Source organism: Propithecus coquereli, unplaced genomic scaffold (genome assembly GCF_000956105.1).
Source record: "Propithecus coquereli isolate 6110/MARCELLA unplaced genomic scaffold, Pcoq_1.0 Scaffold208, whole genome shotgun sequence".
Classification (NCBI taxonomy): domain Eukaryota; kingdom Metazoa; phylum Chordata; class Mammalia; order Primates; family Indriidae; genus Propithecus; species Propithecus coquereli.
Genome location: NW_012145856.1, coordinates 131,207 through 145,132, shown reverse-complemented (window position 1 = coordinate 145,132; position 13,926 = coordinate 131,207). Strand labels below are relative to the sequence as shown.

Here is a 13,926-nt window from a genome sequence, read left to right as displayed (position 1 = left end):
TTTCAGCCAGCATTTTATTTTAGCTTTTTATTACGGAAAGTTTTGAAGTTCAAAAAGGGCAAAGAACGATAAAATGAACTTCCATGTACCTGGCACCCAGTTTCAACAGTTACCAATTCATGGCCAATCTTGTTTCATTTATACCTCAATCACTCTCCCACCCTTGTTATTTTCAAACAAATTCCAGCTATAATATAATTTCATTGCATATATTTCATTATATATTTCTGAAAAATAAGGAGTCCTTTAAACATCACAACAATACTAAAAAAATAAACAATGATCTTTAATAGCATCAAATAAAAATCTAGGGCTCAAATTTCTCTTATTGTCTTATCCTTTAAAAATATTTTTCAAAGTTTGTTTGAATTAGGATCCAGGTAAGGCCCATATACTGCAAATTCCAGGGTCTTTATGTTTTATTCTTACAATCTTAGGATTTTAGATTAGAAGGTTGGCTTTGGTGGTTTCATCCAACCCCATCTTTTTACAGAAAACTTGCAAAGGGCCACATGGCTGGTATATTTAAGATTAGAATCTGGACCTTCTGATTATTTCTCTCAGGTGCTTTTCACTTTAAGCAGAAAATGTTTTAAAGGCATGCCTTTGCAAAAAAGTTTTCCATCCTTTGGTTCCTCTGTGTATTATAAGCAATAACATGAACACAAACCCTCATCTCTTAGACTTGGATGTTCAAATGCAGAAGTTCATGGTACCTTTATCCCAGCTACAAAATCCTGCTCAGGGATTATGTGGTGGCCCTAACCACTGTTCTCCCCTTTCGTCAGCCTTTTTAAAAGGTTAGTTAGCTATGAGGCATGTCTGTGAAGTCAGTGGTGCTGATTTTTTCCACAAACTGAATCTCTCCCATTCTGGTGCTCAAAAATTGCTGTTTCTCACTTAGCCATTCTAGAGTTCTGGCCTGTATATACTTTTCTGAGTGTGTATATATTCTTTTCCCTATATCCTGAACAATAAGGCCTGGAAATCACTCCGTATGAATTCATAGTGTTCTTCCTCAGTCTTTTTTTATACTGTTGGATTGTTTTAAAAACGTTTCTAATGCTTTGTGGTTTTGGTTCTATATTTTAGGAATTTTTTGTAATAGCTGTACTGCCTGAAGCTTTGGGAGGCCATGGCGTTGCCTTTAGTAGCAGCAAGTCACTGAGGAGGAGCTCTTAGCTTAGCACGGGAGCGGAGTCTTCTGGTGTCGTGTTCGCCTTTTTCCCAGGTTGATTAGCAGTGTTGTCATTCATGGGGCTATATCTCCTACCTCTTGATGGGCTACATTGGGATTTGGAGGAGAGCCTGGGCAGGACTCAGTGTTTGACACTTAAATCCAAAAGAATTCTGAGAATCCTTGCCACAAACTCATAGTATGTGATTATGGGTGCTTTTTTCTGTCTTCCGCAGGCCCGTCAGCTCATCCTGCAGTATGGCTTAACCCTCAGTGACCTGGATCGACACCCAGAGGTAAGAGAGAGAGTCAGACTGCTGTGTCTGTCTCCTTTTTTATGGCTGTCACTTGTTTGTAGGTTCTAGATACTTTGTCTGGTGTAGGGAAAAGGTCAGTTAGTCATATTAACTTTTCTCCTGGGACCCTGAGTATTAATCCTGGCTGAGGTCACAAATGGAGAAGTGGTTAGTTTCCAGTGTGTCCCTGTGGTTTAACTATGAGTGTAGTGAAGCGGGAGTGGACAAACCCAGGGCTGGATGCAGGCCTTCCTGAGGTCCTTCTGCAGAGGTATCAGCCAGCCCACAGAGCTTACCTATAAGTGGAGGTGAGAAGGAATCATCTGAGGCAGTCACGGACATTTGAAAACAGATTAAAATGAAGTGTTGTGGTAAAGACTGTTAAATACAGGGGCAGCCCAGAGGAGGCTGCAGTTGGTGAGCAGCACCACACACCATCCTAGCTGGCACTTTCTGAGCCATTATTGTGTATCCAGCTTTGTGCTAAGTGCTATACCTGCATTAAATTATTTAATCTCCACAGTTCTTGGGGGTCGGTACCATAATTTTCCCACTTTATAGATGTGAAAATGCACAGAGAGGTAAAGTCATTTCCTGAAGGCCACACTGTAAATGGCAGAACCAGAATTTGAACTTAGGTGCTTCTGATTCTAGAGTGGTGCTAGTTGTAATAGAAAATTTTGTGGGAAGAGGTAAAGTTTGAACTGAACTGTAAAGGCTGGGTGGCGAGGGTAGGAGAGAACATTCCAGAGGGGGGTGGATGGGAACCACGGAAACAGTTCCACGTGGGCACGTAAGCATATGTGGGCACCACTCAGACTGGCTGGGATGGTTAGGACAGAGTGAGTGGAATGTGCTGGTGCATGGTGGAGGAAGGCGGAGGAGAGGGCAAACAAGGCTGCACTGGAAAAGTGGGGTGAGGCTACGGCAATTGGAAAACCAGGCTGGCATAGGAATGACGTGGCCCATTTTTTGGGGCTGAGAAATGAGCACAGAGACAGAGAGACACAGACACACACAAAGAAGGTACAGGACTGCAGCCACTACAAAGAGACACACACACACACACAAAGACGGTATAAGACTGCAGCAAAATTCTTGCTATAGTTTCTTTATTTATAACACAGCCTGTTTGGCAACTGTCCCACTGCAATTTCTTTGTTCTCCCACTGTCCCGACTCAACACGTCCCTGTTCCTTGTTGTTTCGTCTCCGGCGAGCAGATGTTTTCATCCTAAACTCTCTAGCCCTTACTGTTTTCAGATAAGGGCGCCCTGGACTTGTGTTCAAGCCCCAGGCATATTCTGAGAAAAACAACAAAAAACCGTTCCCAAAGTGTCCTCTACATAGGAACTTGATGGTGGTCTAGTAACCCGTGTTGCTGTGGTACACATGGGCCTCTGAGGGGTTAGTAAGAACTATGGGAAGGACCTGTTGGGAGATGTCTATGGGCAGAGCCTGGGGGACAGGCTGATCATCTGTTCAGTGGCTGTGAAGAGAGTGCTTTGGGCTGAAAGTGGGTTTAGAACCTAGATAGAAAAACTTGCCACCTTCCAGATCTCAGGTAATTGCCACAGTGCAGCCTGGCCCAAGGGTTAGTGTAGGCTGGGGGAAGAGCAATACAGGCTGTAACTTTAGACAAAGGCCAGATCTGTAAAAGGATGGAAACAAGCATGCCTAGCATGAAATTTTGTAGGCTTTACACCTGTGCCACCGGCCATGCTAAGCAACTTAGTAACTGCAGCATGAATAGAATTTGTACCCTGCATACTGCTGTTTTTTTTTTTAAAAAAAGTTGTTAAGGTTCCTACGTTGTCCATGCAGACTACCACGAGTGATGAGAAATGTGTAAGTTCCTTGATTTTGATTTTTTGAAAGATGAATGAACCCATTTGCCCCTCAGCTGCTGTTGGAGCTGGTGGTAGAGCATCCTAATAGAGGGAGTGGCAAGCCCAGACAAGGTGGGGTCTTAGTGGAAGTGCCTAAATAATTTCCAATTCAGGAACACATCAAATGTCTGTCAACTTCTTCATATATCTCTTCATTTGATCTTCATGTCCACTTGAAATTGCCTGTGAGTTTGCTCAAAATTAGTACAGAGACTTTTGAATCAGTTTTTCTTGGCTTTTTCCCCACTATTGACCCTCCATCCGCAATGGAATGTAATACCACATATATACTGTATTGGCCCTTTGGAGGGCCAAAAACCATTGTAATGTCTAAGTAAGATCTTCCCCCACCCCCAAGAACTAGTTTTTGCCTCCTAGGGTATGATATCACCCACACTGAGAATGCACGTTCTAATAATTCCAGCTTGTCCACAGAGAAGCCCATCAATGGGAAGAGGGAGTGTAAAGTCATAAGTGAGAGCTATACCCAGGTTAGAGTCCCAGGTCCTGTGTTGGTTTCCTGGTGACCCTAGTGGAGTGACTTAACCTTTGGAGCCTCAGTTTCTTGATTTGTTCAGTGGGAATACTGGACTTAGCTAATAGGGCCGCTGCGGATCTGATGAGCTAGTGCATGGTCAGGGTTAGCATAGAGCCTCCCCTCAAGAAAGCTCTTGGTGATTTCTCTTAACATATCTTCTCCCTGATACAGATTGACCTTGCCATCGATGGTGCTGATGAAGTAGATGCTGATCTCAATCTCATCAAGGGTGGTGGGTGAGTGTTGTGGATACTTTCTCGCTAAGACTATCTGCCAGTTCGTCCTTAGCAAAGTGAGATGGGATACAGAATGAACAAGTTGCTGCTGTGACATATGTGAGTTTGTCTGTTTGTCTTTCTGCTAAGATGTTGATAGCATATGGCCCTAGACCCAGCCTGGCATTTCTGGTCATTAATAGCAATCTGGTGACAAGAAACCTGGGCCTCTTTAGTGAGCTCACTCCTCTTAATGGGTTCTCTGTGGATCTGCATTCTTCTGCTGATTCAAACTTTAAAAACTGTCCAGGCCAAACCAAAATCTTACTAGACTAGATTATTAGGTCTGTGGGCACCAATGTGTGACCTTTGCTTTAAAGCTGTGCTTACCTCTGTGAACAGTTAGGGATGTTAGTCATTCATTTGAAAAACATTAATTGTTTCTTAAATGCTGATTTGCAGGGTAGGGAATGGTGAGTTGAAAAAGGTGATGCCCTGTTCTGCTGTTTGTTATATAATCAAGCAGACTACTGAATGATGGAACATTTGTTTAAAATCACACTTTATTTTTAAAAAGATTTTCATATGTGTTATTTAATCCTCTTGACTGCAGATGGGAATTAATTTAGCTGCTTAGCACTAGAGATAGCCTGGACCCAGATCTGCCAATTCAGTGATCTGGGCTTTCTCCTCTCCATCACACTGACTGTCAAATAGTTGATTGGGCACATTGTTCGAAGCTTGCCTTCCTCAGGTTATAGATCCTCCCATTCATGCCATGTCTAGATGACGTCTCCCTAAACACAAAGCTTTCTCTCAGATGCGTCTTGGATGGAATTATGCCTGGCCTGAATGGGAACCATTGTCTGCTTTCTAGGTTTCTCCCAGACACAGACTAATGTGTCTATAGCCCATTTACTAGAAACAGCATGATGGGATTGGGGATGTCCTTTTAAACATTAACAGTTAAATTTCTCTTTAAGTGCCAGGATCGAGTGGATTTGGGATTTATGTATCTGACCTTAGTTCCCAAATCGAGATTTTGTCATACTCTTGTGTTTATTTGCTTCTTTTCTATCTACAGAGGCTGTCTGACCCAGGAGAAGATCGTGGCTGGCTATGCCAGTCGCTTCATTGTGATCGCTGATTTCAGGTATGGTTTCTGGCGTTCTGACCTGCTGACTGAAGAGGTAGATTGGATCCCCAAGCTTCGTTCCTGTTTTATAGAAGGGGAAATAGAGAGATGGAGGAACTCTCTGACTTTCTCAGACTGATAGCTGGGACTTAAGGCAGTGTCAAGGAGAGCTTATGTTTTGCTTCCAGGCTGAAGGTAGAAGTCACTAACTGATTCCATTACCCTTATGCTGAGCCAGGATCTTCAGTCTTATTTCATGTGTCCAGTGGAAGGGGGAGGAGACAGCTTGTCACCCTGTTGACAGAGCATACCTCACGTATCACTCATGAGATCCTCACAAGTGGCCTCAGAGGAAGCAGAGTCCGCCCTGCAAGTGGGCAGTTTCTCAGCACACCCTGCTTCCTCTTGGGTGACTCATACTGTGGACAGTCTTTGACTAGCTCTCATGTTCTCCTTCAAGGAGCCTGGTAGAAGGCACTTGTGCTGCATGTTGATTTAAAATACATGTATGTGTGTGTATTCACTTACTATGAAAAAATATAGCTACAGAAAGAGCCTGAATATTAAACACCTATATACCTGCAAGCCAGCCATATCAGATTTTAACATTTTTGTCCTACTTATTTCAAGTATCTCTTTTCTTAAATAGTAAAACAGCCCAGTGTGTACTGCCCCTGATCACAGTGTTTGCCCTCCCACCATCTAATTAACCCCGTTCCTGCATTTGGTGTTTGTACCATTGAGCTTATTTACTTTTGTTGTTCTTCTTGACTCTTTCTTTCCAGGAAAGATTCAAAGAACCTTGGGGATCAGTGGCACAAGGGAATCCCCATCGAGGTCATCCCAATGGCCTACGTCCCAGTGAGCCGAGCTGTGAGCCAGAAGTTTGGGGGTGTGGTTGAACTCCGCATGGCTGTTAACAAGGCAGTAAGTGGCCAGATTGGGGTGGGGGTGTTCTGGAGGGCACTCAGGTTCTCAGTGTGGTGTCCTTCCTTCCGTTCCAGTTAGGTCCTCTGCACCTCCCCTAGGCAGTTGGCTTTTATTTATTTGTTTTTAATCGACTTACTTATTTTTAGAGTTGGCTACATTAGTTTCTGTGTTCAAACTCATGTAGACAATACCATACTTAATACAGTGCATATCCTCCATACAAAGGGGGAATAATTCTTTCTCTGTCCTTCAGGGTCTGACATGCTTCAGGTGTTCTGACCTTTATACCCAAGGCCTGGAACACCCTGGTTCATAGCTGCTTAGACACTGGCTTTGGGAAGCCTCACTAGGGCAGAAAGCTTTTCAGTTTCCATGGTGTAATTTTCTTTTTTCCTCCTCTTTTCTCGCATTCTGTGGTTAAATATGACAAGAAATAGAATTTCTTGGGGTGTGTGAATTGTTCTCCCCAGGAATACACTCCAGACACCTAGTCCAAATGTTTCATGTTTCCCTTCAGCTTCTAAAGTGGGTTACAGAGAACTTTTCTCCCCCTTACACTTAAATAAGCAAGAATAATAATCCAAAAGCTAACTACAATTACATATATAACTATATAAAAAGGTTGGAAGATAGAGAAAAGATCTGTAACTTTGCCCTGAAACATTTTTGTTTTGATATGTTTTTTCCCCATTGTTTTTATGACTTAAAAAAGTCATAGTCCCGATCCTAGTGGTCGTACAGTGCTCTGGCTGACGTTATGTGACTCACGTTGTAGCTGATAGGCCGGGGGCTGGGGTTACTCCAGGCAGAGTCCCAGCCGCCTGCCTTCACCGAGTTTTTACTGAGCTCCCAGCCCTTCTTGGGCAGTCTGCCGGGGAGTCCTGGTGTGCTTGCCTTCGACTTGGTGTTCTCCTAACAATTGTGTTCTTAAGCACCCAGATCTGCTTTTCTAGTATCTGAAGCTGTTGAGGAATTCTGGATTAATTAAGTAAAACTACGCTCTGCCTATTTGACCTCAGACCCTGTTGCTGTTCTTGTTCTCCCTGTCTTTTCGCTGGGACTGCCTGATGGGAGGGAGGTTGTCATGGGTGAAGTAGCATCATCTTGTTTCATATCATTGATGATACTTAATGTGAAGCTATGAGAATATTGTGTGATGTTGGTAATCTGTGCTGTTGCTATAGATTTTCACTATAATAACAGCTAAGACGCGTTGAGCTCTTACTGTGGTGTTTATGCATATAATATATACGTAAGCTGTCTTATGAAGTATGTATCGTTATCCTTTTTTTGCAGTTAAGAAACCTGAGGCTCACAGAAGGTAATGGCTCCTCTGAGATCTGTACCTGTGTGGCGTTAAGATTCAAATCCAAGCCTTTCTGACTCTTAACTGTTCTTTACTACTTCACAGCACACCTTCTAGAAAGCATAAAGTGGGAGCACTGGCTGGAGCTGGTTAATTAGGATGCCTGTCTTTGGTTATCCCCTCCACTTCCCTGTCCTCTGTCTACCTGTGTCTACATCCTTGGTCAATGTGAAAATTGTCTTCTAGGGTCCTGTGGTGACAGATAATGGGAATTTTATCTTGGACTGGAAGTTTGACCGGGTACACAAATGGAGTGAAGTGAACACAGCCATCAAAATGATCCCAGGTAACACAAGTGGCATGCACTGGGCATATACACCCATGTCCTTTATAACTGTCTTCTACATCTGGCCACAAAAGGCATGATGGACATGGGCTTTGTAAGACTCGGTTAGAAAGAACTTCCTTTATACCGTATTTGGGTTTTTAACTTCACCTCCTTTGGCTTCCCTGGCCCCGGAACAGTTGTTGCTTACCTAGCAGCTTTGTCACTTGTGCATTTCACAGCCTGTTTGAGTTGGGATAGTCCCGAAGCTCATGGAAAGTCAGAGGGGGCTTGCTTTGAAATAAGGCTACCCACGTTCATAGGATACATACCAGGGGCAAGATGCCGTGCCACGTGTTATAGGTTATGCTCTATAGAACATGGAATCTGTCCTCAAAGAGAGTTGATGTAAACATGGGGAAATTTGTGTGTGGCTGTGTAGAAGCCATGCCTACAAATAAGATGGAAGGTGCTAATTCCTGTTAGAGGAACACTGAGAGCCTAGAGTGCTAGATTTGCTTCTTTTGGGGAGTGTGAGGAAGTTCTATAGTATAGAGGAGGTTTTTGACCTATGCCTTAGCATACCATAATTTAGACACTGTGCTAAGTGTTTAAAAATGTCTCATTTGATTCCCACTTTGATGAAGTAGTTATAGAGGAGTTATACACAGGCTGAGGAAGGTTAAGTGATTTGCCCAAGGACTGTGTCAGCAAGAGGGAAGCCCTGAGTTGTTGGTCTTTAGACCCTAAATGTTTAGTCCTCACTTGCTCAAGTGCCAGGTGAAGAGAGTCTGTGTGAAATGAACATTTGGAACAGTGGAGAGCCTCAGATGCAGCTTGTGCCAGGGTATGATGGAGTAGGAGCCAGGGTAGGGCCCCAGGTGAAGTCTGGGTGGGCAGTGTAGAGATGAGTTATGAGGCTGGAGCCCTACTCCGTGCCAGAGGATGTACTGGGGACTCCTTTGACTTGAGAGGATTCAAAAGAAGAGGCAGTCTTTTTTTCGTTTGTTTGTTTTGAGATAGAGTCTCGCTCTGTCACCTGGGGTAGAGTGCAGTGGCATGATCATAGCTCACAGCAACCTCAAACTCCTGGGTCCAGCGATCCTCCTGCCTCAGCCTCTGGAGTAGCTGGGACTACAGGCATGCACCACCATGCCCAGCTAATTTTGTCTATTTTTAGTAGAGATGGGGTCTCACTTTTGTTCAGGCTCAAATTCCTGACCTCAAATGATCCTTCTGCCTTAGCCTCCAGAGTGCTAGGATTATAGGCGAGAGCCACCACGCCTGGCCAAGGAGGCAGTCTTGAGAGGTATCAGTCTCTATTAAGAGATACTAATAGAGAGATATTGAGAGTCAGTTTCACTGGAAATATTTCATGTCATGGAATATTCTTGGGCCAGCACTGGCTAATGAGGCAGATAAAGTCAGTTTAGCAGAGCAAATTCTGGAGCAGACTGTCTAGATAAGGATCCTTACCCAGCAATTCTCTGGCAGTATGGACTTTGAGCTGTTAGTTAATATCTCTGTGCTTCAGTTTCTTCCTCCGTAAAAGGAATAATACTCATACCTACCTCATAGGGTTGTTGGGAGAATTAAATGAATTAAAACAGTGTCCAGCACACAAGGAAGTATTTATTGAATGAATAAATCCCCGGGAAGAAAGGCACTATCTTCACCATTAATTAAATGTAGTAGATTCTAAGTTATCCATGCTAGTTGGGATTGAAAATGATGTGAATATATGCTGTATAACAAAAAGCTAATTCTTCCAACTCTATGGTCTGTTACTTTAGTCTTCTGTTGACAATCTTTTAATTGATTTATTAAGTCAAAAAGAGAAGTGAATTCTCTTATCTTTTTTTTTTGTTCCTTTAATGCAATAATAGAAATAAAGTGTTATCTTTTTAATAGAAGAAGTAAAGAGCCAAGAGGGCGGGTGGAAGAGAAGATGTAGAGGTCACTGTTAGTAAAATGGGAGAATTTGCCTCTAATGATACTACAGACAAATAAATCCAGGGGTCCAGGGAGGAAACAGCTCACCAGTGTAGGTGCTATGTAGGTGGATTTCTCGCGGTGCCCACTAGGCAGCTCTCCTGTTCCTGCACAGACCTTTCTTGGCTTATTGAGACATTGAGATCTCCTTTGTAAGGAAATTTTCCTCGTAGTTTGCTCTCCACTTGAGTATGTAGAGGTTGCATCCTAGAGAAGTTCAGAGTTTATTAGGAATTTAGAGTCAGGAAAATGACGAAAGAGGCTAGCTATTAAGTCATATATGGTATCAACAGGACCATCAGACTAGTTTGTTGTCTCTTTTCTCATTTTCTCTCTTCCTGATTTAGTCTATTAGATTCACTACTGGACCAGCAGCAAGGGAGGAGAAGCAAGATTCCTTATTTATCCCTGCTGCCCCGCCCTTGTCCCACGTGCATTCATATGCAGTGTGTAAGGACACTTAGAGAACAACTCCCTTGATGTTTCACTGGGTTCCACCCAGAGCAGAGCGACTCTATGTGTAAGGGCCAGAGCTATCAGGGTTCTCTGCTCCAGGTTCATAGTTAGCATCCACTGCTCTTTCCACTGTATTTTATTTGGGGAATGGGGTGTCAGTCACTCCCAGCATCTCAGTAACTCAAAGAGAGGTTACTCTAAGATTACACCTTAGACTGCTGCCATTCATCTCTGCTCTTTATTCTTAAAGCCTTTTCTGAGCCAGGTTTGCCCTCCTCTTGGATCAGATGGAAGCTTTCACCTTGTATTGCAGAATTTTGGAGAAGGATGGGTTTTGGCACCTTTGTTTATCTTTGGGGAGGCTCTAGTCATGTAGGCGATGTTCAGTGCCAGGGACCTTTATGTTTCAGTGGCTCTTCTCTCTACTCTTTGGCTTTCCATCCCTGATAGATCAATCACTGCCTCATTTTATTTGTTTATTGCGAGCTATCTTTGGAAGTTTTATTTATCCTTTTGGATTTACGTCGTTCATAATTATGAGTAAACAGTGGCAAGTCCCCGTTCCCCCTTTTTCTAGCCAATTAGTTACCCTACCTGGAGGCAGCCAAAGTTACCAAAATTGTGTGGTGTTTTTGACATGGTCTTCCTTAAACACACAAATTGAAACTCCCCCGCTCCACCCATTTGTACACAATTGACAGCATACTATGTGCATGTTCTGTTTCCTGCTTTTTCCCATTTGGGAGATTATTACATGTTGGTTCACAAAAGAGCTTTCTCACTGTTTTTTTTTTTTTCCCTAAAGAACTGTGTGTATTCCATTTTATGGCCATGTAATATAATTTACTTAACTAGATTATCATTTATGTTTCTAATCCTTTGCTAGAAGAGAATTACTGAATGAAAGGATAATTGTACGTGTGATTTTTGCTAGACGGTACCAAATTGCCTTGCGCAGATTGTACCAATTTACCCTTGTACCAGCACTCTAGGCTCATCAGTGTTATCTCACTGTAGTGTGTGTGTGTGTGTGTGTGTGTGTGTGTGTGTGTAAATATTTTTGATAAAAGTCTCATGTAGTTGTTAATTCTCATTCCTGAATAGTGTTCCATTGTTGACTTTGTGTGTGAAAAAAATGTTTATATATCCATTCTACTCTTGATGGGCATTTGGGTATTCTGTTTTTAGCTATTAGGAAGAGTGCTGCTATGTATATTTTATACATATCTTGCTGACCATATGTATGACTAACAATTGTGTGTCTGGAATTGCTAGTGGTTAGGTATGAATATGTTAGGCTTTGTAAGATGTGCTCACAGACATTTTACAAAGTGGTTTTGGAACCAGTTGACCCTCACCATCAATGTGTAAATGTCTTTGCATCTTAGCCAAGTTTTATTATACTCAATTCTGATGAGTGTGTAGTGATAGCTTGTAATTTTAATTTGCATTCCCCTTTTTTAAAATATTATTTATTTATTTTTAAAATATGGAACGCTTCACGAATTTGCGTGTCATCCTTGCGCAGGGGCCATGCTAATCTTCTCTGTATTGTTTCAGTTTTAGTATACGTGCTGCCGAAGCGAGCACTTCCATTTCCTTTTGACTCATGAATTTGTGTACCTTTTTTTTAAAAAATGTTTTTGGCCATTTTGGATAGTTTCTTTTGTGAAGTACCTGTTCAAGTCTTTTGCCCATTTTTCTATTTGGTTGTCTTTTTCATAATGATTTGAGGAGTCGTTATATTTTTTGATGTGTCTTTTGACAGATATATGTTTTGCAAATATCTCCCCCCACTCTGTAAGGAAATCTTCTGAGGCTGTGTGATTGAAAATAATGGGGGAGGGACGTGCTTAGAGTAATTATGGAGAGTCTCTTTAGAAGATGACTTGCCATCTGGTATGTCTGAAGGATGGAGAAGAGCCAAGCCTTTGAAGTGCTTGATGATGACTAGTCCAGGCAAGGAACAGCATGAGCAAAGGCCCTGAGGCAGAACGAAGCTTGGCATGCTTGAGTACAGAAGGAAAGCCAAGGTGGGAGGGGAGACAGAGGTGGCAAGAAGAAATAATCAGAATCTCTTTTCATTGCTATGTGGGAGAGGAAGGCTTTAGATTTGTTAATTGTGCAGTGTCGTTTATGGCAGTTGTATTGCAGTGACCCTACAATGCTTGATTCTGTTTTTGCCTTGGTGTAAACTTAGTGCTTGTTTCTGTCCTTTATCCTGCAGGTGTGGTGGACACAGGCCTGTTCATCAACATGGCTGAGAGAGTCTACTTCGGGATGCAGGATGGCTCAGTGAACATGAGGGAGAAGCCTTTCTGTTGACCCTGCAAGGAGCAGAGTGTGTTCACCTTGAGTCTCCAGCTCACAGCCAGGGTGGACAGACCTCTCCAGGAGCCTTTGCCTTAATGTATCTGCGCCAGGGTACACAACTGGCAGGGTGGGGGGCGGGGGGTGTTTAAATCCGGTCTTCTGAAGTATTGTTATTAAATGTCTTTTTAACAAGAGAAATATAAACATATATTTTTACTATTACAATATTGTTTTTTTATAAAGTAGAACTTGATTCCATGTTTTATATGAAACATTTACCAAAAAAAGGGGGTGAATAGGGGGAATGGTCTTTAAAACCTTTGACTTGAGCCTGCTGGTTAAGCTTCTGAATATTGGATTTGCTGAGAAATAAAAATCAAAACCTTTCTTTAAGCTGGTAAAATGAAGGGCCCAGCCAGCAGTGATCTCCTGATGCCTTACTGGAAACTTTGTTTACTTGTCTGCCACTATCTGTTTTGTTTTGAGTTAGTTTTCATTGTAAGCACGCACAATACCTAGTTATATCTTAAGATCAGGTTTACAGAAGTCTGCTGGGTAGAACAGTGTGGTGTGGAGTGACTTGGAATGTTAGCTTTCAGGGAGAAAATGTGGTTGTTTTTTTCTAAGATCGAAGGGTTTCTCCAGATGCCTGCTGTTGTAAGCAGTTGGCCAGAAATGCTTGCCAATACTGCCAAAGCACTGATGTGAAATGTGAAATATTTGTTTCTTTAATGATTTCATTGTTAATATTTTTTGTGTTCCTTTATTATTACTTGCATGTTTTGGCATCAGAAGTCATCACCTCTTTATATTGTTTGCAGATTGAAATAAAACAGTGTGGTGCCATTTTGACTCTTTGTCTTTACTGCAGAATTTGAAGTACCATGGGAATCCGTTTTGCTCACTCACTTTACATCAGATCTTTGCTAAGGGGTAGAATTCACTCAAGACATATTGAAGCAAAGAATAGGTAAATACTTCCTTTATTTCTGGGAGGGCTATCTTCCAGATAGATCAGTTATCTAAGGAAGTATGCTAGAGACCTTTGTCAAGCAAGGTATTAAATTTTTTTTTTTTTTTGCCGCCTCAAATTTTCTTTGTTAATGGAGGCTAATACAGCTGAGCAAAAGTCACAAATCCCCAAGTTTCATATTAGTCAAACCTTTTTTTAGTCATGGAAGTTGATACGCAGTAAAACATACCTGAATTTCCTCTTTATCACTCCCACCCTGTGATCTTTAGACAGTCTGCCTAATAAGCAGTGAACTGCCCAGAAAACAGCCTCACAGGGAAAGGCAAGGCTGTGACCAGCTCAGAGATGGTTCTAGATGAGATGCAAAGGCATCCATCCTCCT

General features: G+C 42.3%; 1 protein-coding gene across 1 annotated transcript in view; it reads left to right on the top strand.

Annotated features, from left to right (window-relative positions):
- The window catches only part of RPIA (ribose 5-phosphate isomerase A), a 30,280-nt gene extending 16,863 nt beyond the window's left edge, over nt 1-13,417 (top strand). The window contains exons 4-9 of the mRNA XM_012644255.1: nt 1,414-1,473; nt 4,071-4,135; nt 5,199-5,267; nt 6,035-6,176; nt 7,732-7,831; nt 12,486-13,417. Of these exons, the coding sequence (XP_012499709.1) occupies nt 1,414-1,473; nt 4,071-4,135; nt 5,199-5,267; nt 6,035-6,176; nt 7,732-7,831; nt 12,486-12,583 (534 nt within the window). The 3' untranslated portion in view covers nt 12,584-13,417. The remainder of the gene's footprint in view (nt 1-1,413; nt 1,474-4,070; nt 4,136-5,198; nt 5,268-6,034; nt 6,177-7,731; nt 7,832-12,485) is intronic.
- The last annotated feature ends 509 nt before the right edge of the window (nt 13,418-13,926 follow it).